The 25435-nt window shown below is 39.0% G+C and overlaps 1 protein-coding gene and 1 long non-coding RNA gene across 3 annotated transcripts; one reads left to right on the plus strand and one right to left on the minus strand.

Moving 5' to 3' along the window:
• The first annotated feature begins 100 nt into the window (after window positions 1-100).
• LOC143265534 (uncharacterized) lies at window positions 101-18760 on the plus strand. Its single transcript, XR_013040158.1, has 2 exons — window positions 101-242; window positions 17090-18760. It is a non-coding gene; the product is annotated as an uncharacterized LOC143265534 (long non-coding RNA).
• LOC100883356 (uncharacterized) lies at window positions 9538-23523 on the minus strand. Of its 2 annotated transcripts, none has more exons than XM_076538270.1 (10): window positions 21456-23522; window positions 19808-19861; window positions 18963-19211; window positions 18575-18643; window positions 18450-18518; window positions 18256-18375; window positions 18136-18201; window positions 17994-18062; window positions 17561-17725; window positions 9538-10118 (listed from the first exon to the last, which is right to left on the minus strand). In XM_076538270.1, exons 1-10 carry the CDS (start codon window positions 23010-23012, stop codon window positions 10113-10115), a joined length of 2424 nt encoding a protein of 807 aa, XP_076394385.1. In that variant the 5' UTR covers window positions 23013-23522; the 3' UTR covers window positions 9538-10112. The 2 variants fall into 2 exon arrangements, with proteins under 2 accessions (XP_076394385.1, XP_076394384.1); XM_076538269.1 differs by lacking the exon at window positions 9538-10118 and adding an exon at window positions 15131-17422 and having other exon boundaries at window positions 21456-23523.
• Window positions 23524-25435: the final 1912 nt, after the last annotated feature.

Here is a 25435-nt window from a genome sequence, read left to right on the forward strand (position 1 = left end):
TTCGAGAATCGCACGCCTTTACCTACCAGGTGGGAGGCAGCTTCGATTTGCTCCGCGAATCCCACGCAACCTCGTTCTCTCGGCTCTTGAAATAGCCAGATCTGTCCCGCGAGTGCCACCACGCGAGTTTACGCAACCCTAGCGGAAGATCCCCTAGAAACGGGGATGGCATTTCAAAGTCGAATCCTTTGTGGATCGAGGACTCGTATCGTGGGATCGAGCAAAAGTGGGGCAAGTCATCGGTGCGTAGAAAAATATATTGTGCAATGAGGTGAAAACAAAATGTTATTCAAGATTTTTGAATCGCTGTCATAGTGAGATTGCAATTTGAGAAGTGATGTAAGAATGTTTAAATTTGTGAGCGATTTGGAACGTGATTCGTGTACAACTTGTGTGACGAAGAGGGTTCTAGAAGAGCGAATTATGTAATATTATTCTGGATTCTTTGAAGAAAATTCTTTTTGTAAAGTAATTTGTGTACAAAGCTATTGTTGATTGTAATGTGTATTGTTGGGAAGGAAGAAAAGATGGGTATTGTCCTTTTGAGAACAAGATTCTGATTGCTTAAGGAAGACAATTTTCTGCATTGTATTTTAAAGTAATATTCGTACTAATTCTTCCTGTCAATAGTTTTATAATTTTATAGTAGAATAAGATGATTGCATACAGTATCCTTGCTCAGTGCAAATAAAAATTTGCTCAGTCAAAATTTATAAAATTTTCTGACGTAGTCTTTAATTTCGATATCTCCCGTTCGCAAATATAATCGTAAAATTATACAACTAAGAAGGAAAGTAGGAACACCCACTTATATAATTAAATATTTATACGCGAGTCGATGCGTTCGTCGATCCCGATTTGGCGACCTAACCTAAAATGGTCGACACAAAGCGTTACTGTTTGATTATCGATGTAGCTATTACGACTAATTATAATTTTATTTTCGACGCCCGGTGCACTGTCGCTTTCTCGCTGTTATCTCATACAACGTAGCATCGTAATGCCAATTACGCAACGTCCAGTTTCTCCAAATTAGACCATTCGCCTTTCTCGCTTTACATATTGTACCGTGTAACGAGGACGTGACAAAAACTCGATCTTATTGCTTTAATTAAAACCAGCTACTTTGTATGCCACATTATTTTTACTATCACCGTGACTAACACCTTGAATGTATGTTTTATGGAGACTTCTGCAATCTTATGTTTATTGCTGACTTGATTAGCCTATTATGAATCGTTCTTGTTTCTACAAAATACTATGCTAGATCTTGAAGATTGCATACATACTATAACTCTTTGAAAGTATGTGAATTTTATTTTAATCTTATTTACGAAAACATTTGAGAAACATTGTGTCATGTGATGAACCTATATAATTCTGTCCCTTGTGTTTACACGAGTTACTCGTAGATTTTAACCCTTGAAGTCAAGGATAATGGTGTAAAGTGTTTGTGAGCACATAACACTAGTACACATCAAAGTAGTAACAGCTTTTCTCGTTTCAAGACTGCTTTATGGAATTTCTCAGAGGAAATAATTTAGCGAGCACTAAAACCACTGTTTATCAAAAATTAGATCTTAAGAATTGCACACTTGGTACTTGGAGAACCAGATGAAGTAATTTGGTTAGTAATTATACTTGCTCGCTTCGATCGTAAATGCTAATTGGAACAAACGGTACTTTCACCTTGACCATAATCTTGAAAGTACTAGGAATTTTCCGAATATTCAGAATACGAGATCTTTCATTATGATAAAGAAACAAGAATTTTTCGTAAACCACATTTTCTATCATAACAGTATTAACTTATAGCAGCTGAAACATATGTTTATTCCATAATAAACGTTTGCATATAAAACCTTTGTACATAAATTTCATAAGAAATGATAACATGTCTTTGAACCCATTTCCTATGTTTACATCAATAAATAAATTACTACAAATTAAAGTAACTCATTAATTTTGTAACATCGGTATTTCAACAATTTCGAAAGGCCTATTGAAATCTCGCGTTCTGTTAAATCGTAATAAATAACGAATATCAGAAGCTGAATTAATACGACTAGCTGACGTTATCGTGAAATTCGAAAGTACGATTCGAAATGCGACCCACGGACTGGCCGATAGAAATGATCAAGGACGCGTTTCCCTAGTTGGTTCTTGAATGCAACTGAATCGACGCTTGTGTCGGCTAATTCGAGCGCAGTCGGCGACCAACACGATACCCTACGTGCTCGAATTACTTTATTCGATTCTTAGTTTTCCCTTAGAACGTTACGAAACTTAGTAAAAATTATTACCATTGAGGTTTGATGCCACTAGGTTTAGATGAGGCAGGTAGGTGTAGTGCAGAAATGCAGAAATCTTTAGTATCATATGATAAAAGGTATTAGGGCTTTAGCATAATGTGCTGAAAGGTGGTTAATCTTTACTGTATTTTAGAAGACATTATAAGTTTACTATTTCATATAAAGACTGATCTTAACTTAATAAACTTAAGTACCGAAACTTAATGTTTTGAACTTCAATATATCTAGATACCAATGTACTCACATTAAAGTAGTAAATTTAATCTAAAAAACCAATAAGTTCAGCACCTCTTAAGGTGTTAGAAAACTTTGGTATTCGATTGATTGATTGATTGATTCTTGTTACGGGCATCGACTACTGTCATTAGCCCGTTGGTATTCGAAGAAGTATACGAGTATTAGTATTCTGTGGCAAAAGAATGGTTCAAACAATTTCGTGCATAATATATTTCAACTTCGAAGGTGGTCCTTGACTGAATTTCATGGAAGACGCGGTCAGTAGAGAAGATACGAGAGAATTATGTTAATTGTAGAGCACGCGAGCAAGCTTTGAATTTTAGGGAAACTTGCGTAATTGCGCTCATTCTGAAATACTTATTAATACTCATCACGTATCGAAGTGGGTCCACGTTACGAAAGTGTCGACATCACGGACGACAATAAAACGTTTATCCTTAATCGTCAAAGTACAACTTTTCACGAACAGGAAATTCATAAAAATTAATGGTTCAAACAAAACTTGCTCACCATAGTTTAAACAACAGAAAGAATTACTGCATAAAGAATTAGCATTCGAAGTTATCATAACAGTTTCACCATAACTCCGCTTTTAAAAATACACCTAAAACGCTAAGATTAATGGCTAAATATTTTAAGATAAGCTCATAACATCGAAAGTGCGAATGCTATTTTAGAAAGGAGGTTTCGTCATCAACGATGGTTATCTCGTTCACAAAGTAAACAAAATAAACTTTTAAATACCATCGCTAAGAAAAAAGAAAATGGAGTAGAAATGCACGGGCGTGGAAACAGGCCATTTAAGTAGTACAAATATTGTGTAGTCAGACAGCCCGGTCGTCCTGTGGTGCCACACAGCGTCCAAATACAGAATCACGTCAGGTATTTCAATATCACGACAGGGTCAATGCAGTCCAATTCACAATTTTATTTATTTATTTATTTTTCTTAGCAGAGTATTTATATCAAGCATTTATTTTATCAAAATTTGCAAATTTGTACGCAAATGGGCTCATTTATATTTTTAACTGCGATGAGTATTTTTATAGAATTTTTTCTAAACATAAATATATCACTTTGGATAATTATACAGTAACCTAATTGTTAGTAATTCTTGTTACAACAAATATTGGATCTTAAAATTCCATCACAGAAGTTGGTGATTGCAGTTGATCGTTGAAGGTCAATAATTAATTGCAAGAGTGTAGTTTTAACCCTTAACTGGGGTTTAGAAAAGTGTACCTGGGGTCTGTCAAAGACCAGTTAAGGGTTAAGTTGGATACTGTAGTCGGTAATTTGACCATTACCTTAGACACTAAAAGAACAGATAGAAACTGAAGCTCATAATACAAAAAAGAAAGAGGAACTCATGAAAGAAGCCGGAAGATACGTTACGTAAAGCCAGTATCGGTTTGCCGAATATGAAAGTCGATATCCGAGCGCGAAAGGCAACGGTACACCAAACGTTTCGGGAGTAAAATGGACCTTTTTGCGATCCCCGAAAAGTGGAACAAGGCAGAGAACGAAACGTCCACAGCCGGTTCCGGGGCGAGTGGGTTTACGCAACTATCTGATTCAAAAAGAAAGTGGATGCTCCGGTTCCTCTCATAAATTCGCGTCGCTTGGTCACGATCGATATTCCAACAGGCTCGTACAACCTTGTAATACATTACATCAGAAGTTGCACTTCCTTAACAAGATCTCATCGATTTCGATAAATTCGCGAAGCACGCTCGCGCGACGAGAAAGTTGTAACTTTCCACGCGGTTGGAAAAAGTGCAAACATTCGTGATTTTCTTTTCTATGCGCGTATGATATCTATGAAATTATCCTAGGCGCCGATTAGACAGATACGTTTACTCACCCGTCTCGTTCACCTCGAAGGCTCCAAAGATCGTCAACGATATTGCAACGCGTGCGTTTTTTCCACCGCTTAATCAGATCAAACGGTTAACTCGACGGGACGATAACTGGTTTGCCGACAAAAGTTGTACCCTTCTGAAATTATGTCGACAAAAAATCGCCGCAAAAACTGATAGAAAGTATTGTAGTCATTCCACTTTGAGGGGAACGGGAATGATATATAGTCACACACGAGAATATATAAAATGTTTTTTTCGTCGCACAGAGGTTCTCAATTTCTGATCGATCACAATCACCATCACTGCTTTTCGACACTCAACGCAGAAATCCGACACGGAATCGGCGTACCGTTTCTAACGCGAAGCCGATACGTCGCTGCGAGACGGTGCCGGAATAGAGACGAAGAGACGGCCGACGCGAACGAGAAGGAAAGTCATGGGGAAATTGGTCGAACGGCACGTTGCTTCTGTCCACGGCGACGAAGGTGGGCGAAATTTATGGCGTAATTCCAATAAGTGCGTCACGCACAGCCAATCCACCTTTTTCATCTGCGTTTCCTGACACCCTGAAGATTGACGTGGCTCGCAATTATCTGCTGACAGATAATCTTCTTGCGCAAGGCGAAGAAATGAGAGGTTAAGTGGAGCGATGGGTCTAAGTCCACTTTCATACTGGATATGCGAGGATAAAATGGGGATGGTTTGGAAATTTTTTATTTTTAACTTGGTACAAATTTCTGAGTACATTTTTATATTTTATGTTTATATTTTAAGTTTGAAGTTCTATATTTTTAATTTATGAATTCTTTGTTTCTGGGACTATAATCTCTAAATTTTTTATTACTCAAATTATGTAACTTTAAGTTAGCAAATTCAGAAATGCTCAAATCTTTGAATTCAAGGTTTCAAGTTCCTAATTCCTTAATCCCTAGCTTTCCAAATTCCCAAATTTCCAAAATTTTTAACCTCTAATTGTGGGCCCAAAATTTCTAAATTTCCAAATTCCTAAGTTTTTAAATTTCCAATCTCCAAATTCGAAAATTCTCAATTTCCCAAATCCCCAAATTTAAAAATCTCCTAATCCCCAAATTCCAAAATTCTCAATTTCCCAAATCCTCAAATTTAAGAATCTTCAAATCCTCAAATTTAAAAATCTCCAAATTCCAGAATTCCCAATTTCCCAAATTCCCAAATCCCTAAATTTCGAAATTTCCAATCTCCAAATTCCAAAATTCTCAATTTCCTAAATCCTCAAATTTAAGAATCTCCAAATCTCCAAATTCCAGAATTCTCAATTTCCCAAATCCCCAAATCCCTAAATTTCGAAATTTCCAATCCCCAAATTGCAAAATTATCAATTCTTTAAATCCCCAAATTTAAAAATCTCCAAATTCCAAAATTCTCAATTTCCCAAATCCCCAAATTTAAAAATCTCCCAATCTCCAAATTCCAAAATTCTCAATTTCCCAAATTCCCAAATCCCTAAATTTCAAAATTTCCAATCCCCAAATTGCAAAATTCTCAATTTCCCAAATCCTCAAATTTAAGAATCTCCGAATCCCCAAATTCCAAAATTATCAATTCCCTAAATCCCCAAATTTAGAAATCTCCCAATCTCCAAATTCCAACATTCCCAATTTCCCAAATCCCCAAATCCCCAAATCCCTAAATTTCGAAATTTCTAATCCCCAAATTGCAAAATTATCAATTCTTTAAATCCCCAAATTTAGAAATCTCCAAATTCCAAAATTCTCAATTTCCCAAATCCCCAAATTTAAAAATCTCCAAATTCCAAATTCCAAAATTCTCAATTTCCCAAATCCCCAAATCCCTAAATTTCGAAATTTCCAATCCCCAAATTGCAAAATTCTCAATTTCTCAAATCCCCAAATTTAAAAATCTCCCAATCCCTAAATTCCAAAATTCTCAATTTCCCAAATCCCCAAATCCCCAAATCCCCAAATCCCTAAATTCCGAAATTTCCAATCTCCAAATCCCAAAACACTTCGCATACAATGCAAGGTAACACGTAATTGTTTCATTAGTGCGTTCTAACCCACTTTCACGCGTTTCAGAAGGTTGTTCTTAGTCACATCTGTCCACTTTCTCGATCGCATCGATTTGACCAAGTAAGTCGTCATCCGAGGTATCGATCGATGGACCATGGCATTCAACACTTTCCCTTTCACGAATTCGCACGGTTGCCATCACAAAGACTATTGGCGATATAATAGCGGAGAAGCCAACGAGCTTCTTCCTCGCAGTTTAGGTTGAATACCTTTACGTAACACATGCTCGTGTCCGTGCGTTACACGTATCCTTACGTATCTCAGTCGCGTGTAATGACTTCACGTGACCATTAGGATTGATAGTAATGGGTATTAGATACTCGTATCTAAAAATTTGTTTGATCGGTGGAATATTTCGGGAAATTTTATTTGAAAGGTAAAATTTTATTTCAAGGTAAAATTTTGTGGAATTTTAAGGTTAGATATGAAACTTTGTATGTATAGGTTTTATTTTCTATCTCTTAGTATTATTTAGCAATATTAGTACGACATGTATTGAGTGAATGTATTGACAAATCAACTTCTACTTATTTTTTTCAATCTCGAACAGATTTCGATTCTTACTTATTAAATTTAAACTTTCTTATAACTTCTATCTTTCTGCGTTCAATTACTATTACTTTGCATTTACCATGCATCAATTACTATTATTACATGCTTCTAAGTGCAGCTACGATCAATTATATACTTCCAACTACTATCAATTATCTGCTATTACGTATACTAATCACAAACTTCCAGTAACCTTTCAATAACCTTCCAGTGACCAGTAGCCAATTATCAACCTTCACCATATTATTTTTCAATGATCAATTTTGAACAAGATCTATAATCAGCTCGTAGCCATCGCTAGCTCATGCATATTCGTAAGCCGAATAAATATATCATCCTTCACTTTCTCTATAGAGCGCTGTCACGAAACTTCCTATACTATTTTTGCGAATCGTTTTCCCATATGAACGTCCGCGCGAGTTACATTGATTCGATACTTAATTTCCTCCGAAAAAAAGAGCAGTAACATGCCGGTTACGACATGGACGTAAGATGTTTCCGGGCCGGTGAAAGTCCACGTTAATCGTTCCATGAAAACGTCTCTCCGGATCCTCCCGAAAGATCGTAATTGTGTCACGCGGAAAGAAGTCCAAAGTGTGAATCAGTGAATCGACATTACTGATTCGTGGATGTAGTCCATCTTCGGGGAATGTTAGATCTCACATTACTGAAAGAAGCGTTGCTAATTGCAGAAACGAGTCTATTGCGATTGCATGTCCCGTTTCGCAATTTTTGTAAATTGATTTGTTGGAAAAATTTGATCGAGCAAAGTATAGAATTTACAACCTGTGTCGCAATGTATGATAAAACTTGTAGTGTCACCATAAAAATTGTTCTCGATCATTTAGGTATAGCGGGATAATTAAAATGAAATAAGAAACGGGTTTTTAATATTTATTCATATTGCACTGACGTTCGGTATTTTATGGAGGTTTCCTAAGACTATTAATATTATTTTGCAAACTTTTGTAAATTTCCAAGGAATTCAACAATATGGAACATTAAGTTCTTATTTTAATTTAGTTCCTACGCCAATGATACTTTCTGCGAGTCAGTTATTTCAGAATTCCAACGCCTCTAAATAACAGTTATCCTATAAGAACATTGTTATTTCGTTACGTAAACCTTCATACGAGCCGTTTACGTAATTATTATACGAAAACATTCGTCGGATGAAAATGAAATTTCACTTTCCTTCTGTAACTCGTTTTAGAACATCTAGTCGTTTAATATATTCTAGAAAGCAGGTTCTGTTCAACAATAAATCACACTTAATCGCGAAGAATAATATGTAAAAAACAAAAAAAGTGTATCAATTTTCGACAACTTCGGAAGTGTGACTCGTTAGGCTAAAGGTTAGTCTCGTTTGAAATGACACGTAACAATGCATGAATAGAAAGCGAAAGTAAAAGTCCTTCGGATCGTTGCATAATACTCGAACTTGTGAAATTTCCGGATGAAATGATACGTGGTCCAAGACCTTAAACTTTGCAGCTGCCTCGTATGATTTCCAATACATTTTTCGCTCGAGAAGTATTCCTGAACGTTATTAACAATTTCTTATTGGGGGTTGGAATTTTGGAAAATGGGAAATTGGGAAATTGGGAAATTTGGGAAATTTGGGAAATTGGGAGATTTGGAGATTGAAAGATTGGGAGATTGGGAATTTGAGAGATTGGAAAATTGGAAGATTGAGAAATTGGGAGATTGGGAAATTGGGAGATTGGGAAATTGGGAGATTGGGAAATTGGGAGTTTGGGAAATTGGGAGACTGGGGAATTGAGAGATTGGGAAATTGGGAGATTGGGAAATTGAGAGATTTGGAAATTGAGAGATTGGGAAATTGAGAGATTGGGAAATTGAGAGATTTGGAAATTGAGAGATTGGGAAATTGGAAGATTGGGAAATTGGGAGATTGGGAAATTGGGAGATTGGGAAATTGGGAGACTGGGGAATTGGGAGATTGGGAAATTGGAAGATTGGGAAATTGGGAGATTGGGAAATTGGAAGATTGGGAAATTGGAAGATTGGGAAATTGAGAGATTGGGAAATTGAGAGATTGGGAAATTGAGAGATTGGGAAATTGGGAGATTGGGAAATTGGGAGATTGGGAAATTGGAAGATCGAGAAATTGGAAGATTGGGAAATCGGAAGATTGGGAAATTGGAAGATTGGGAAATTGGGAAATTGGGAAATTGGAAAACTGGGAAATTGGGAAATTGGAAAATTGGAAAATTGGAAAATTGGAAAATTGGAAAATTGGGAAATTGGGAAATTGAGAGATTGGGAAATTGAGAGATTGGTAAATTGGGAGATCTACATTGCAATGAATTAGATATTTCAGGTTTTAAGCTACAGCAGCTACAAACAAGAATATGACATTTAAAAATTATAACGAACCAGCTTTGATTGCGAATTCTGTACATTTTTCGAAAGTAACTCGTCAGTTTTTCTGAGCAATATATCTCGCACGCAAGTACTTGGAATCATTAAAAACCACGAACGGAAATAAACGTTTTATTTATTGGGTGCGATATGTGTAGCAATATAAGGTAATGGGCGAATAAGATGCCCGTCGCAGAGCTAATATATATGCGAAAATGATTTGTGAAATCAGTGCTAAATGCGAACATGTCACGGTATATCGCCGATCTGAATTAATTACAAGGTTTACATAAACAAATATGGAAAGTGTTAGAATCCATTAAAACAGCAGTAAAAGCAGAACTAATCTTGTCTTTTCTAAGGCTTTCAATAACTAGCATTGTATACAAATGAATGGACGCGGCCAATCGTGAAACACAATGAAACCGGCGATAAATTATACACAAACGTGAATGGAGCAATTTATTATTGACGCAATGAACTGGTGCGTTGACCTTTTGCACAACGAAGTGCGATTAAAAAAAAATGCTAATGAGGATCTTGTGAAATTTTGAAACTGTCAGATGAAAACGGTGATACGGTGACATAGAGATAAAGTCCAGGAACTTTTTCTGTAAGTGCGGATGGACTCATGTTAATTCGCAGGTAATTAGTCGGGGAATTCTGCGAGGTTGTGAAAGATGTCTTTCTTGAGGTCAACCCTGAAACAGAAAAATTTATCGGTTAACGGAGAGGAATATCATCGGTGAGGTTATGTTTCAGTAGAAGTGAATTTCTAAATTTTCAAATTTCCCAATTTACCAATTTCCCAGTTTTACAATCTCCCAGTTTCCCAATCTCCCAATTTCTTAATCTCCCAGTTTCACAATCCCCCAATTTCCCAATCTCCCAGTTTCCCAATTTCCCAGTTACCCAATTTTCCAATTTCTCAATTTCCCAATTGCCCAATTTCTCAATCTCCTAATTTCCCCATTTCCCCATTTCCCAATTTCCCAATTTCCCAATCACCCAGTTTTCCAATCTCCCAGTTTCCCAATTTCCCAATTTCCCAATTTCCCAATTTCCCAATTTCCCAATCTCCCAATTTCCCAGTTTCCCAATTTCCCAATCTCTCAATTTCCCAATCTCCCAATTTCCCAGTTTCCCAATTTCCCAATCTCTCAAATTTCCAATCTCCCAATTTCCCAGTTTCCCAATTTCCCAATCTCTCAAATTTCCAATCTCTCAAATTTCCAATCTCCCAGTTTCCCAATTTCCCAATTTCCCAATTTCCCAATTTCCCAATTTCCCAATTTCCCAATTTCCCAATTTCCCAATTTCCCAATCTCCCAATTTCCCAGTTTCCCAATTTCCCAATCTCTCAATTTCCCAATCTCCCAATTTCCCAGTTTCCCAATTTCCCAATCTCTCAAATTTCCAATCTCCCAATTTCCCAGTTTCCCAATTTCCCAATCTCTCAAATTTCCAATCTCTCAAATTTCCAATCTCCCAGTTTCGCAATCTCCCAGTTTCCCAATCTCCCAGTTTCCCAGTTTCCCAGTATCCCAATTTCCCAATTTCCCAATTTCCCAATTTCCCAATTTCCCAATCTCTCAATTTCCTAATCTCCCAATGTCCCAATCTCCCAGTTTCCCACTCTCCCAATTTCCAAATTTCCCCATTTCCCCATTTCCCCATTTCCCAATTTCCCAATCTCCCAATAAAACAACTCCTCTCACAATACCACAACTTGCAATTCCACGAATTACTCAACCAATTACTCAATTAAAAAGAAAGAAGTAATGATTTGTATCAAGATCAGCGTCCCACTTGCAGTAAATACTTCCCGACAAAAAAGTCCGCATTTCTTCACCGGCGACAATGAATTTTCCGATTACATATGTAGCCTCACAGTCGTAATATTGTGAAATATCGAAACGGACTATAACGGGTCGATCTTTGATCTTGTAACAGGTACTTGCAATTTTCTTATGGCCACGTTACACAAACCGTAATTGATTTCTTTCGAGCGTAGTCAAGATTGAGATCATGCGTCCATCTAATAAACATGAAGCGAAACGTGAATCAAAATGAATCAAAGTTGAATAATACATTTTAAATTAATGTTACTGTACTTTCTTCGAGATACAATTTTCATACATTCATGTTTTGATATCGAAGCTGTACAAGTTTCACTATTATCTGTGCCACCATTTTAGACTGGATTTGCGGAATACAAAATGGCGGATAGTGTCCTCGTTGAGAAGCTTATTCTCAGTTAAGTTTCAATTTAAATATAAATGGTTAACATTGGTAAATTTATGTTTGAAAGAGAAATTTACACGAACACCATTTCTACCAGTAATTATTCGATGATTAAACTTCTTATAACATTACGAAATACGACAGCACATCGAATAAAAAAACTTGTTCATAAATATTCGACGAGGCAACTAGAAATCGGAAACGGTTGACGGTAAAAGGTGTCGTTACGGCAACAATTAATTGCAATTAGCTCTTCGTTCCATCACGAAGACTGTTCTCTAGATGAAGAACGAGCATGACAGGTCCGAAAGGCTACTGTGACAAACAGGAACGACAAAAAATTTTGCAAACGAGATCCAAGGGTCAAACTGTGTTTTAGCTTTCTTTTCTAAATGGAAAGTGACTGGCCTTCGAGATTGACGTCCGATCTTTGCGCTCTGTTATTATGCAAAAGACCGTGGAAAACGGTCGACCACTTATTTACTATGATATAGAACGCTTTATGGCTGGACACCGCTCGGTTATATTCTACTTGTTCCTTGTATTATTCTGAAATTCTTAATCGTATAACCTGTTTGTAGATGATGGCGCTGTGATTAAAATTCGGGAGGAGTGGACTTATAGTAGAGAGAGGTCATTCGAATTTTTGGCTTTTGGGGATTTCGGAGATTGGGAATTTTGGGAATTTGGGGAAGGTGGAGGGGCGGAATATTGGGAAATTGAGAATTTTGGGAGATGAGTATTTGGGATTTGGGAATTGGGGATTTGGGGAGTTGGAAATTTGAGTATTGGAGATTAAGGAATTTGGGGATTTAGGGATATGGGGATGTAGGGATTTGGGGATGTGGAGATTTGGAGATGTAGGGATTTGGGGATGTGGAGATTTGGAGATGTAGGGATTTGGGGATGTGTGGATGTGGAGATGTGAGGATGTGGACATGTGGGGATGTGAGGATGTGGGGATGGAATATTAGGAAATTGAGAATTTTGGAAGATGAGTATTTGGGGTTTGAGAATTGGGGATTTGGAGAGTTGGAAATTTGAGTATTGGAGATTAAGGAATTTGGGGATTTAGGGATATGGTGATGTAGGGATTTGGAGATGTGGAGATTTGGGGATGTGAGGATGTGGAGATGTGAGGATGTGGACATGTGGGGATGTGGGGATGCGGGGATGTGAGAATGTAGACATATGGACATGTGGGGATGTGGACATGTGGACATGTGGGGATGTGGACATGTGGACATGTGGGGATGTGAGGATGTGGAGATGTGAGGATGTGGACATGCAGACATGTGGACATGTGGGGATGTGGGGATGTGAGGATGTGGGGATATGAGGATGTGGAGACGTGAGGATGTGGACATGTAGGGATGTGGGAATGTGAAGATGTAGAGATGTGAGGATGTAGAGACGTGAGGATATGGACATGTGGGGTTGTGGGGATGTGAGAATGTGAGGATGTGGAGATGTGAGGATGTGGACATGTGGGGATGTATGGGTTTAGAGATGTCAAAATTGAGCGATGTGCAAATGAGGTATGTAGGTATGTGAGAATATAGAAATTTGAGGATTTGAGAATTCAAAGATCTGAACATTTGCTGATTTCTGAATTTGAGGATTGTCAATTTGGAAACTTAAAGCTCCACAACTTAAGAATCGAAGCTCCATTAATTCACTATCTAAAAATCCATAAATCTGACAACTCATAAATACACAAACTTGTAATCCTAAAAACTTGAGAATTCGACAAGCTTCATACCTCTCCACATATGCAATTTCAAAATGATCAAACCTTCCATCTTCAAAGCCCACAATACCTTCCTAGTTGCAACTCAACCTAACCTTCCTATTAAAACCCTCAGCTTTCTCATACCATATTTGAGACACTATCAAGGAAAATACTCGAGCCACTAAAACCGTAAGGAAACATGAAATGAAACGTGAAAAATGAAATTTCCATGGCATAAATCGTGCGTTAACATTTCCATCGGTTCGTTGATACCGCCGTGACTTTCACGGTCCGATAACGATGGCAAGTGTACGGATCTGGTAAGGCGAGTTGCTTGTGGGTGGTACCGGTAACAGACACGGAATACAACGATCTTCCGTGTTTATTCGTAGGTCAAACAGTGAAATATGCTTTCACCTTGCAACTTCACGGGCAGCCTCGACCGTGAATGGTAAAACGCGATTATGAACCACACGCCGTGTAGTGTGCTACAATGAAGTAATCTGCGATCGAAAACTAATTGCACTTATCTTAATAGTACCTTGAAACCGCAGCTCAATTAACGATTGTTGCAATCGTTATAATTTATCGTTTAGCCAACTCTTTGCGTGCGAATGCAAACGCGTTACATTTGCTCTTTAGTAAAACGAATTCATGGATAAAATTATTGCAATGATTTTATTATTATTTTGTATGCTGTATTGATTGGTAATGATGGGTAAAAATATTGTGAATCACTTCTGGTTGACACTGGAGATGCTGGACGCTCCTGAACAAAATGGCGGCGGGAAAGAACCACGACCACTCCTTAATACTTTTCAGATTTAGCATCGGGAAATTAGAATTTTAATTCACAAGATTTATAAGTTTGGTATCTTTAAGAATTGGAAGAGAAACGCGATGTAATTTAAAAATTTGAAAACTGCAAGTTTGCATATTAAATTCGAAGATGCCTATTTATAGACTCCCATAAATCATTTCTAGGAATGAAAATCATAATTCGAGTGAAATCGAAGTATCTAAATGCATTTATCAATAAAAGTTACATCACGGTATTTAAACATTCTAGAAAAGATTTCGAAATTCGCCTACATCTTCCAAATATCGCGAATAAATTATCCAACCTTTCGAAATCTTTAAATTGAAACAGGACTTAATTAACTTTAAAGAAGAACGGACTGCGATAAAGAAAGGATTCAGCGTTGAGTAACTAGGATTGGCCAACAAATTGCACGTTCGAAATTCATTTAAATAGGTGGAGATTCAAGGCGAATAAATATGTTTTTGTGTTTCGTCGAGTTTGAAATGATTAAATCTGTTTAAAAGATCATCGTGGGCGGTGAGAGTGGATTCGGTAACGCGTGTCTTTTGTAAGGGCGGAACGACTACGGTTACGTCAGGTGCGAAATTGTATCCATTCGAAAGCGGAACTTCCGACATTGTATTTCATTTTTGAATCATGTAACCTCATATCTTGTTGCTATATGTTCCTGTACGGATATAACATCCGCAAACAGAGTGATGAAATATTATAATACAAAAAGATTTCTTTAATAACTTAAAGTTAGAACAAGATCTTAACTGTGCAGTGATCGAACCCATAACTCTATAGACATTAAATTATGAAAGCGTTAATAATGTAAAACATATATCATAAACGTACACTACATCTTCATGTACGACATTGTTAAATAAAAAAAATATATGTGTCAATGCCAAAGAGGTTACAGCACGTGCTTACAGAAACATCATTTATTATCTCATACCACTGATTTACAGTTACGTCTTTCACAAAAGAAGCTGTACAGGAAATTTGAAAAAAGAGTAGCCGTGAATAAATGAAGCGGTGAAGCATAATTGATTTAGGTCGAATTGAAAGTGCGTCAGTGACGTATCCTGCATCCTTGAATTATCCTCGCGTTGTAGTAAATGATTAACCTGTATCAACTATTGCAAAATAAACTACCGCAATTATCCTACAACAGTCTACTTAATGTTCCACTTTATCTTTTCATTTACGTTGCAAATTTTATTTCATACTGAACATTGAATTATGTGAACAATTAACAGGTGTTTGGAACATCTTTATTTTTTTACATAAAGTTTGTACAGAGAGTCTATGGTATTGGTAGAGGAACAAAGAGGAAGATAACACGTTGAATGATCGATGGTCATTGCCATATATTTAGTGTGCGATGTAGTTATATAAGTCGTTGTATTTCTATGCGTTTTATTCTTGCGCGATGCGTCGTTGTGTGTCGTAGTTCTACGTGTGGGATTTCTACGCATCGAAGTAGAACGCGTTGTGTTCCTATGCGCTGTATTCCTACGCGTCGAATTCCTGCGCATGGAATTCCTACGCGCCGAAGTTCTGCGCATCGAATTCCTACGCGTCGAAGTTCTGCGCATCGAATTCCTACGCGTCGAATTTCTGCGCATCGAAATTCAACGCGTCGAAGTTCTGCGCATCGAATTCCCACGCGTTGTATTCCCTACGCGTCGAATTTCTGCGCATCGAATTCCCACGCGTTGTATTCCTTGCGCGTCGAATTCCTGCGCATGGAATTCCTACGCGTTGAAGTTCTGCGCATCGAACTCCTACGCGTCGAATTTCTGCGCATCGAATTCCCACGCGTTGTATTCCTTGCGCGTCGAATTCCTGCGCATGGAATTCCTACGCGTCGAAGTTTTGCGCATCCAATTCCCACGCGTTGTATTCCTTGCGCGTCGAATTCCTGCGCATCCAATTCCCACGCGTTGTATTCTTTGCGCGTCGAATTCCAGCGCATCGAATTCCTAAGCGTCGAATTCCTGCGCATTCAATTCCCACGCGTTGTATTCCCTACGCGTCGAATTTCTGCGCATCGAATTCCCACGCGTTGTATTCCTTGCGCGTCGAATTCCTGCGCATGGAATTCCTACGCGTTGAAGTTCTGCGCATCGAACTCCTACGCGTCGAATTTCTGCGCATCGAATTCCCACGCGTTGTATTCCTTGCGCGTCGAATTCCTGCGCATGGAATTCCTACGCGTCGAAGTTTTGCGCATCCAATTCCCACGCGTTGTATTCCTTGCGCGTCGAATTCCTGCGCATCCAATTCCCACGCGTTGTATTCTTTGCGCGTCGAATTCCAGCGCATCGAATTCCTAAGCGTCGAATTCCTGCGCATTCAATTCCCACGCGTTGTATTCCCTGCGCGTCGAATTCCTGCGCATCCAATTAACACACGTTGTATTCCTTGCGCGTCGAATTCCTGCGCATCGAATTCCTACGCACCGTATTTCTGCGCATCGAATTCCTACGCGCCGTATTCCCATGCGCTGTACTCCCACGCGTCGAATTCCCACGCACCGAATAACTACGCGTTGTATCCCTACCCGCCGAATTCTCACGCGTCGAAGTCCAACGTGTGGTATTCCTACGCGTTGTATCCCCATGCATCATATTCCTTTGCGCTGCATTCCTACGCGTTGTACCCCACGCGTTATATGCCCTCCCATTGCATCGCCTTCTATCGTATTTCTACGCGTTGCATCCTCACACATCAAATTTCTACGTACATCACCACACAATCCACTATCTAACATACAAACCCTTCCTAAAACTGACTCCGCCCAATAATTTCAAAATCTCCCAATCTAAAATAAAATTTTGCTCCGACAAACTAGACATTCAACGTGTTATTTTTGTTCACAGTCTCAAGAATCGTTTCGGGTTGCTAGTAGTAATACTAATGGAGTCGCTAGGAGGAACCGCGAAAGCTTGCATCGGACGAGGTGCACCATAAGTAGGACGTGGTGTAGAATAAGAGGGACGAGGTGTACTATAAGAGGGGCGTGGTGGACCATAAGAAGGACGTGGTGGACCATAACTAGGCGATGGATCCTCGCCACTATTTGAGGAAGAGCTCAGAACCCCGGTGACGACGTTCACTAACGACCCGACCAATTTTACAACAGAATTAAGAATGTCTTTGACCGAATCGCCAAGCGTCGCAAGCGGGTTCGGTTGCTTGGGTGGCACTGCAGCCTGGAAAATTGAGAAGAGTGTAAAAGAGTGGCGGTGAGTTCCCGGAAGCGTTTTAAAGGGCTTGGGAACTGAAAATAAGCGTGGAGAAGTATTTAGAGAAAATAAGATGAGAGAGAGTAATTAGAAGAGTAGACTCACGTAGGTGTTGGTAGAAGGTCTACCTTCACTGTAACTGTCGGCACCATAGCTGGGGCGGCCATAGTCCTTGTGACCGCTGGAGGCTGCACTGGTGCCAGCTATGGTTCCTGCGACCACAGCTTTTACGAGACCCATGACGTCCGAATTGCCGTCAGCTGCGGAATACTGGAAGAAATTCAAATATTAGTACACTGTTTAAATAGTACTCTTATTGTCAGAGGTTCAAGTAGAGCTTGGTTGAAACGTTTTGTTAGTTTTCTAAGAACAAAATCTTAAAATGTTACTAAGAATCATTAGTTTCTAAGAAGTAGTCATAATTAGTTTCGCTAGGAGAGTGACTATATGTTGTCACAGAGGTGTACCGTGGTATATACGACACAATTTGGTGGTGAAACGATTTATTAGAAAAGAACAGTTAACAGAAAATGCATACTTTGCTAAGACTAGAGAGAACTCCGGCGACGAGATTCGATAGTTGGGACATTTTTCCAGGTCCGATAGGCTGAAAACATTAAACGACGAGGATTATACTTCATGTAATTTCGTTTAGGAGAAATAAGTATGATAACGATCACCTGAAGCAACGAAGCTAGCACACTGTTTAGTAGGTCCGTGACCGATGACCCACCTTGACCTATGGGCTAAAATTCACGTCGTTAAACATCAAATAGATATCTAGAAACCAGGGTACTTACGTTACTGATTTGTCGACTCAATGGCATAATCAGTGGACCAACAAGAGGTCCAATTAACGGGGCAATTGTCTGAATAAGCGGTGTCAGAATTGCCGCTGAATCCGTTGGTCCATCTTCGTTCTAAAATCGGAATTTTTTTTATAATTTTGCGTTTTATCAGTCAGAATTTTTTTAGAATTTTTAAGGTAACTCACTTCGCTAAGTTTTAGTAATATGGGCACTAATATTCCCGGAATGTCGAATCCTGGGTTCTCACCGTCTCCCTACGGAAGGTGGGAATTTTAGATGGTTTTCTATGATGATTTCATAGAAAATTTACCTCAGATAATTCCTCGAGGAACGGAAGCGCAGCACTGAACACGTCAGCTAAGTCCGCGTCTGATTCAGGCTGAAAGAGAAATTATGATGTAAAGTCTTCGAAGTCTCACAATCTTATCCAAAATTTCACAATCATTGAGTATGAAATTAAATCTTAAAATGTAAAAATACAGTAACTCTAAAGTAACCGAGTCCTACAATTTAAATTAATTTTAACAAAGTCCAAAAATCCTAAACTTCCAGTATTAATTTCTTAAACTTCCAAAACTATAAAATCCTATCAAAGTTCAAAACCTCTAAAGTTTTAAATTTCTAAACTCCTAAATTCTTAAGGTCCTAATACTCTTGCGTCATAAATAAAATTCCAATTTCTAGTCCTAAATTCTTACGTCACTAAGATCCTCCAAAATCGGTGCTGCAATATTAAACAACTCGAGAAGAGCCTGGACGAAACCACCTTCCTCTTCGTCGTCTTCCTCGCTTTCGCTGCTTGAACTTTCGTTGGAGCCATTATCATCGTTTCCTTCATTGCTCTCGACGTCGTCCTTTCCGTTGTCGTCTTCGTCGTCGTCGTTCTTCTCGGTGCTCTCTTCGCTCTTACCGTCACTTCCGTTATCGTCACTCCCGTTATCGTCATCCTGTAAGTTTGATCTCGTTGCAATGAATTCGAAATTTGTATTTAAGCAAGCGAAACTTTTTTATTGAAACATGCTCACGTAATTGCAACGGTAACGTAATTTTTAACAGTTAGAATAAATAAAAAACAATTGACGTCGAAATTAATCAATCAGACAAGATAATCTACCACCGTTCTCGCTACACCGGTATAAAGTCTGTATTTAAAATAAAAATTGTTAATATTAAACGTACGTAAAAAATGAACTATCGTACACCTGAGTCTGTGCTAAAAATTTGAAAGCTAACCTGCGCAATTTATTATCTAATCTGCATAATTTGTGAAATATAGATAATTTAAAATCGACTATTATAATGACAAGTTTGTATAATCGTGAGTGAACGTGTTCTCCGGATATGAGTACAGTTAAAAAAAGAATTGAAAGTTGTTCGTGTGTCGCAATCTAGTTGTCCATATGTATTGAAAAAAAAGGCTGTATTAATTAATGAGAATACGTACACGTTTACTATTAATCATACCGATTATTCGAAATCACTTGCACAACAGGTCGTACAGAAAAATATCAAGAAAAATGATAAAACTGGAAAGTCAACGTACCTCAATTTCCTGCGCCAGTGACGTCTGACCACGTCTTCCTTGTTTCAACGCTGACTGAAATAAACGGAATCGACTTCAATAAGTTCCCATGAATAGTTCGTTCAATGAAACAGAAAGTTGGTATAGGTGACCTTTCCATAAAAAAATTCAGAAATGTATACAAATGACCTTTCTATAGGTGCGTTTATTATTGCGCGAAAAGGCCTGACATATTCGAAAATGTTTCTTTTAATAAATACATTATTTATTCATTTTATTTCGTTCGCATTGTAAAGCATTTTCATCCTCCTCGATAAAAAGGTAGGACAAGTTTAATTGCGAAACGACCTAATCGACCTAAAAAGATGGTCCATCGAAAAGGTAAAGAGTTGCAGAGTGTGTCTTCATCTGTGTCAACTCGTCGAATTTTATTATGCAACGCATTTCATTTTTATTGATTCTACGATGTGCCATTTCAAGAATTGAGTACGTTAAAATATGCATCGGGGACCCATCAGAAATATCGAAAAATTAATTATTTATAATACCATGGATTTGCAAACTTGAGTATTTAATTTGACATCTTATTGGTGTGCCAGCGTACTCCCGCTATATTGCCATGTTGGAGAGATGCGTCCTAGGAGTTGATAATGTAGTGGATTAATTAGTGCATTCAGAAGACTTTAAAGTGGTAGGTGATGTAACGTGAGAAGGTTTGGTAATATAATATGAGGGAATACAACACGTAGGTAATTCGATACGTTGAATACACAACGCGTAGATAATTCGATACGTGGAATCTGCAACGCGTAGGTAATTCGATACGTCAAATACACAACGCGTAGGTAATTCAATACGTAGAATACACAGCGCGTAGGTAATTCGATACGTAGAATACACAACGCGTAGGTAATTGGATACGTCGAGTACACAACGCGTAGGTAATTGGATTCGTCGAATACACAACGCGTAGGTAATTCGATACGTCGAATACTCAATGCGTAGATAATTCGATACGTAGAATCTGCAACGCGTAGGTAATTCGATACATTGAATACACAACGCGTAGATAATTCGATACGTGGAATCTGCAACGCGAAGGTAATTCGATACGTCGAATACACAACGCGTAGGTAATTCGATACGTAGAATCTGCAACGCGTAGGTAATTCGATACATTGAATACACAATGCGTAGGTAATTCGACACGTCGAATACACAACGCGTAGGTAATTCGATGCGTAGAATCTGCAACGCGTAGGTAATTGGATACGTCGAATACACAACGCGAAGGTAATTTGATACGTAGAATCTGCAACGCGTAGGTAATTCGATGCATTGAATACACAATGCGTAGGTAATTCGATACGTTGAATACACAACGCGTAGGTAATTCGATACGTGGAATCTGCAACGCGAAGGTAATTCGATACGTCGAATACACAACGCGTAGATATTTCGATACGTAGAATATACAACGCGTAGGAAATACAATGTACAGTAATTCAACACGTGTGAAACACAATGCACAGAATATAAACGTTCACTATACCCTAATTTCCTCTACTCCTATTTAACCCTCAACGGCATCAAGTACCATCTACCATCTTAATCTCCATTTCAGTAATCAACCAATTTCCACTTGAACCTCTATCACTACCAAACTTACCGGCGGCCTTTTGTTGTACGCATTCTGCGTTCTCGGAGGCGGATACCTTTGAGCCACAGGAACTTTCTGAGCGACCGGAGCTCTCTGAGTCGTCGTCTTCTTTTGAGAGTCCAACGGAGGAGGCTTCAGATCCGTCGTCAAGCTATTATTATTCCTCAACGCCGCGAAGGTCTTCAAGAACTGACCCACAACCGACGGTCCCTTACTCTTCTTCTTTGTTTGCTTCTTCGAAGATTCCTGCTTCTTCCCTTTACTCTTCTTCTCTTCTTTCTTATCGTTCGTGGTGAACGTCACCTCTTTGTCGTCCTCGAACACCACGTTTATCTGCCCAGACTCGTTCGTCAACGTATAATTGGTGTCGAAGTACGGTGGAAACTCGTCGGGAGGATCTCTGGTCGGTATCAAGACATATTTGTCTCTGTCGCTTCTCCATGTCGTCGTTTCTCCCGCGTTTTCTCTCGTGAACGTGATCACAGCCTCGAAGGGAACCTTCAGAAGCGGTTTTACGTTGACTGTCGAGTTTCTTTGAGGCTCGACGCTTCGTATCGGTATCGGGATTTTATCATTGAAAATCGGGTTATTAGTAGTGAAGCTAGCGTTCAGATTAAAAAACGCCAGATTGTTAGGAACCTTCCTCTCTACGCCATCGAAAAAATATCTAGTAACGAAAGGATCATTCGGGTTCTTAATGTTGTCAGTCGTAGCAACAGGAAGATAAGTCCTCGCGGGAGTCGTGGCAAGGCTCAAATTTTTCGGCAGAAGATTATTGTTCTTCAAATCAGGCAGTCCAGGGTCGGGCAACGGCGGAACAAAGTACTGCGGTTCCGATATCTTCGGACTATTAAAAATATTCTTGAACGACTCCTTAGGTAAATTTATATTCGCCGATATCTCCAGCGGACTGGGAATAGTGGTATCAAAAAATCCCAAGTTGGTGAAACTCGGAGTCTGTTTGAACAAACTATTCGAAGTAACTCCATTGATCGCCAACGTCGAGAAGTGTGGACTGACAAATTGTTTCTCCACAATCGGAAAGTTTCCGTGTCTCACAGGAACTCTGATCATCTCTGACCGTCGGCCATTTTCTAACGGCCTCACGGTCGCGGGAAGCTCCACATTTTTCATGTTGAGATTATTCACGTTCCCCGCGTATCTCACGTTCTGGTTCATGTTCATCAAATTACGAACACCCATTTGGTTGACCTGCGGGTTCCTCTGCAAATCCCTCATAATTTGAGGTTGCACCGTATTGTCGAAAGCTGCGTCTGGAGCCTTGGTGTTGCCAGTAGCATTAGGGTCTTTTATGGTAGTTAACGTGATATTGATCCTGGAGGCCATTAGACCCATCACGTACTTCGCCCACGCGACCAGATCGTCCTTCGAGGCGATTTTCAAGGGCAGTTGGATCTCCAGGATCTTTGGGACGGTGGAGAAACCAGCTGAGGCGTTTTCCGGTGAACGTTTGATAGGCGGTGCGGGCATTGAAATCACCAGGTTCGTTACTATGAGCATCATAATCGGGTAGGACCTCGGTAGCCTTCCTAATAGGAACAACATTCTGGGGTCTCTAAGTGTAAAATCTCTAACACGACGAATTGTAATTATTCAGAATCCATTTTTTAGGTAACCTTCGTTGCTCGATTTCGTTCACTCTAAACACTGTAAAAACGTCCAAGTGAAGAACGAAAACCGACACTCTGACATTTCTCAAAATTGCTACTATCTGTATTTTCTCTGCAACATCGTGATTTCACATTATCGAAAGTGAACGGAAGGAAAAGTCGACGACAAAACGCGACGAGGAAACTGAACCGACGCCTCGAAAAAATGCTCGTTTTATAGCGGTTGACCAATAGATCGTCCCTTTCCTTTGTGATCGTGGAAGCGTGCACAGTTCATCGTCGATCGGGATATTGGCACTCTTAATGACAGTGCCGCGGCTCCGTTCACTTCCGCAGTTGCGTTCGTCATCATCAGCGTGCAATTACCAGGAGAAGGTACGAGACACGCGAACTACAATCGATAACAAACTTTCTCGACGCAACGGACACTGTTTAACCTGAAAAACGTGCGCAAACGTTTTGCGGAGACCACGTCATTCCACGATTTACTAATCCTTTTGCGTTACATTGTAATATGACTTTCATTACTTGCTAGATTTACTGATATGTAGTTATTATGACTGCACGCGAACTGTTACGTGCGGAGTAGGAATATGGTACGAAGAGAATATGGATTTTGTAGAAAAATGATGTTGAGAAAAATGATGTAGAGGGAAATGTCTTATTAGTTTTGTTTTAATGTCTCAATTCAAGAAGAGAGATTCGAGGAGTTTGGAACCTAAGAGGTTTGGACCTTGTGAAGTTTGGAAACTTGAATTGAAGACTAGGAGAGTTTGGGACTTGGAAAGTGAACCTAAGGAGTTCTGAACCCGGGGAAGGTGGAACTTGTGGAGTTGTAGGACTGGATGAGTTTGAAACTATGAAAGTTTGGAACTTAAGAAGTTTGGAACTCGTACAGTTGTGGGACTTGATAAGGTCAAAATTAGGAGAGTTTATAACTTGGGGAGTTTGGGACTTGAAAAACTTGAAACTTAGGAAATTTAGAACTTGGGGAGTGGAACCCAAGAGAGTTTAGAACTTGAAGAAATAGAAACTTGACAAGTTCGAAATTTGAGGAGTGTGGTACTTGAGAAGTTTGGAAATTGAATTTAAAATTTGAGAAGTGGGGCCTAGGGATTCTGAAACCTAGAAAGTTTCAAATTTGTAGAGTCTGAAGGTTTCGAGTTGAAAGTGCACTTGACCTTGAAATTTCAGAAAATAGAGATCCAGAGAGATTAAATAAACTTTGGGAAAGACTAGAAAAAACAATCGCCCATTGCAACAGTCTCAATCAACAAACAGTGAACTTGATCTGCCGACACTCAGAGAACAAAGCAAGGTTAGCTCCCATGCAGATGAAAGTTAAATTCCATTATTGTTTCATAAATTTCATTCTATTCCAACTACCTCCATAAAGCGTACATTACCTTGTACTATAATTATTTTCATAATAACAACATTAATCTATTCATGACAAACATGAAAAAAATACAAGTACAAGTGATAAAGAATATTAAATTAATCGTATCATTCCGCCTTCGCTGAATAATCCTACAGTCAATATCTTAATTTCATGCTAATTATATGCTTGAATCGATAGAAAACAAAATAAAAAAGTCTCCAGGTTGAAAACCCACCGTCCTACAGAATCGGAAGATGAGGTCAAGAAAAACCAGAAGAACGCAACTAATAAAACTTAAACGACACAAGGAAAAATAACGATCATTTTTTTCGATCTAAATTACAGTATCTTATAGTAACGTTAGAATAAGCAACGTATTACGTCTTGATCGAGATCACGAAGCATCCTCGAACAGGTTTCGCAACGAGTCTCAAACCCGAGGCGTTTTACAACGAACACCGTTAGATCGGTTTACTGACCAGCCTCAAAGTAGTCTTGTATCGATCGCATCCTACTTCTATCGATCACGTTTTATGGTATGAGTTCTCTCAAGGTCGACTTACTCGATTTGTATTACAATTCCTGGACCGTACAATCATGGCAATTCCTGAAACGTTCTCATTTGTGCAATGGTTGCATCATGATAGACTTGTTTATGTCTCTAAACTTGTTTGAGCTACATTGCCTCTGCTGGAAAAACACTTCAAAACAAGTTGAAGAAATGTAACTTTATTTCGGTTTGAAGATGATAAAAGAGACGAGAGACGGCTTGGTCAGAGATTCGAAAGTCGAGTGGTATGCAGGAGATGGAGGTGTGGAATTGGATGAGGTTGAACATAGGAGAAGTTGGACGAAATTGGAACTTGGGGAGTTTGGGACTTGGAGAGATTGAATCTTGAGAGATTTAGAACTTGGAGAGTGGGACCCAGGAGAGTTTGGAACTTGAGAAGTTTGGAACTTGGAGAGTTTGGTACTTG

The sequence above is a fragment of the Megachile rotundata genome, chromosome 12 (genome assembly GCF_050947335.1).
Source record: "Megachile rotundata isolate GNS110a chromosome 12, iyMegRotu1, whole genome shotgun sequence".
NCBI lineage: Eukaryota > Metazoa > Arthropoda > Insecta > Hymenoptera > Megachilidae > Megachile > Megachile rotundata.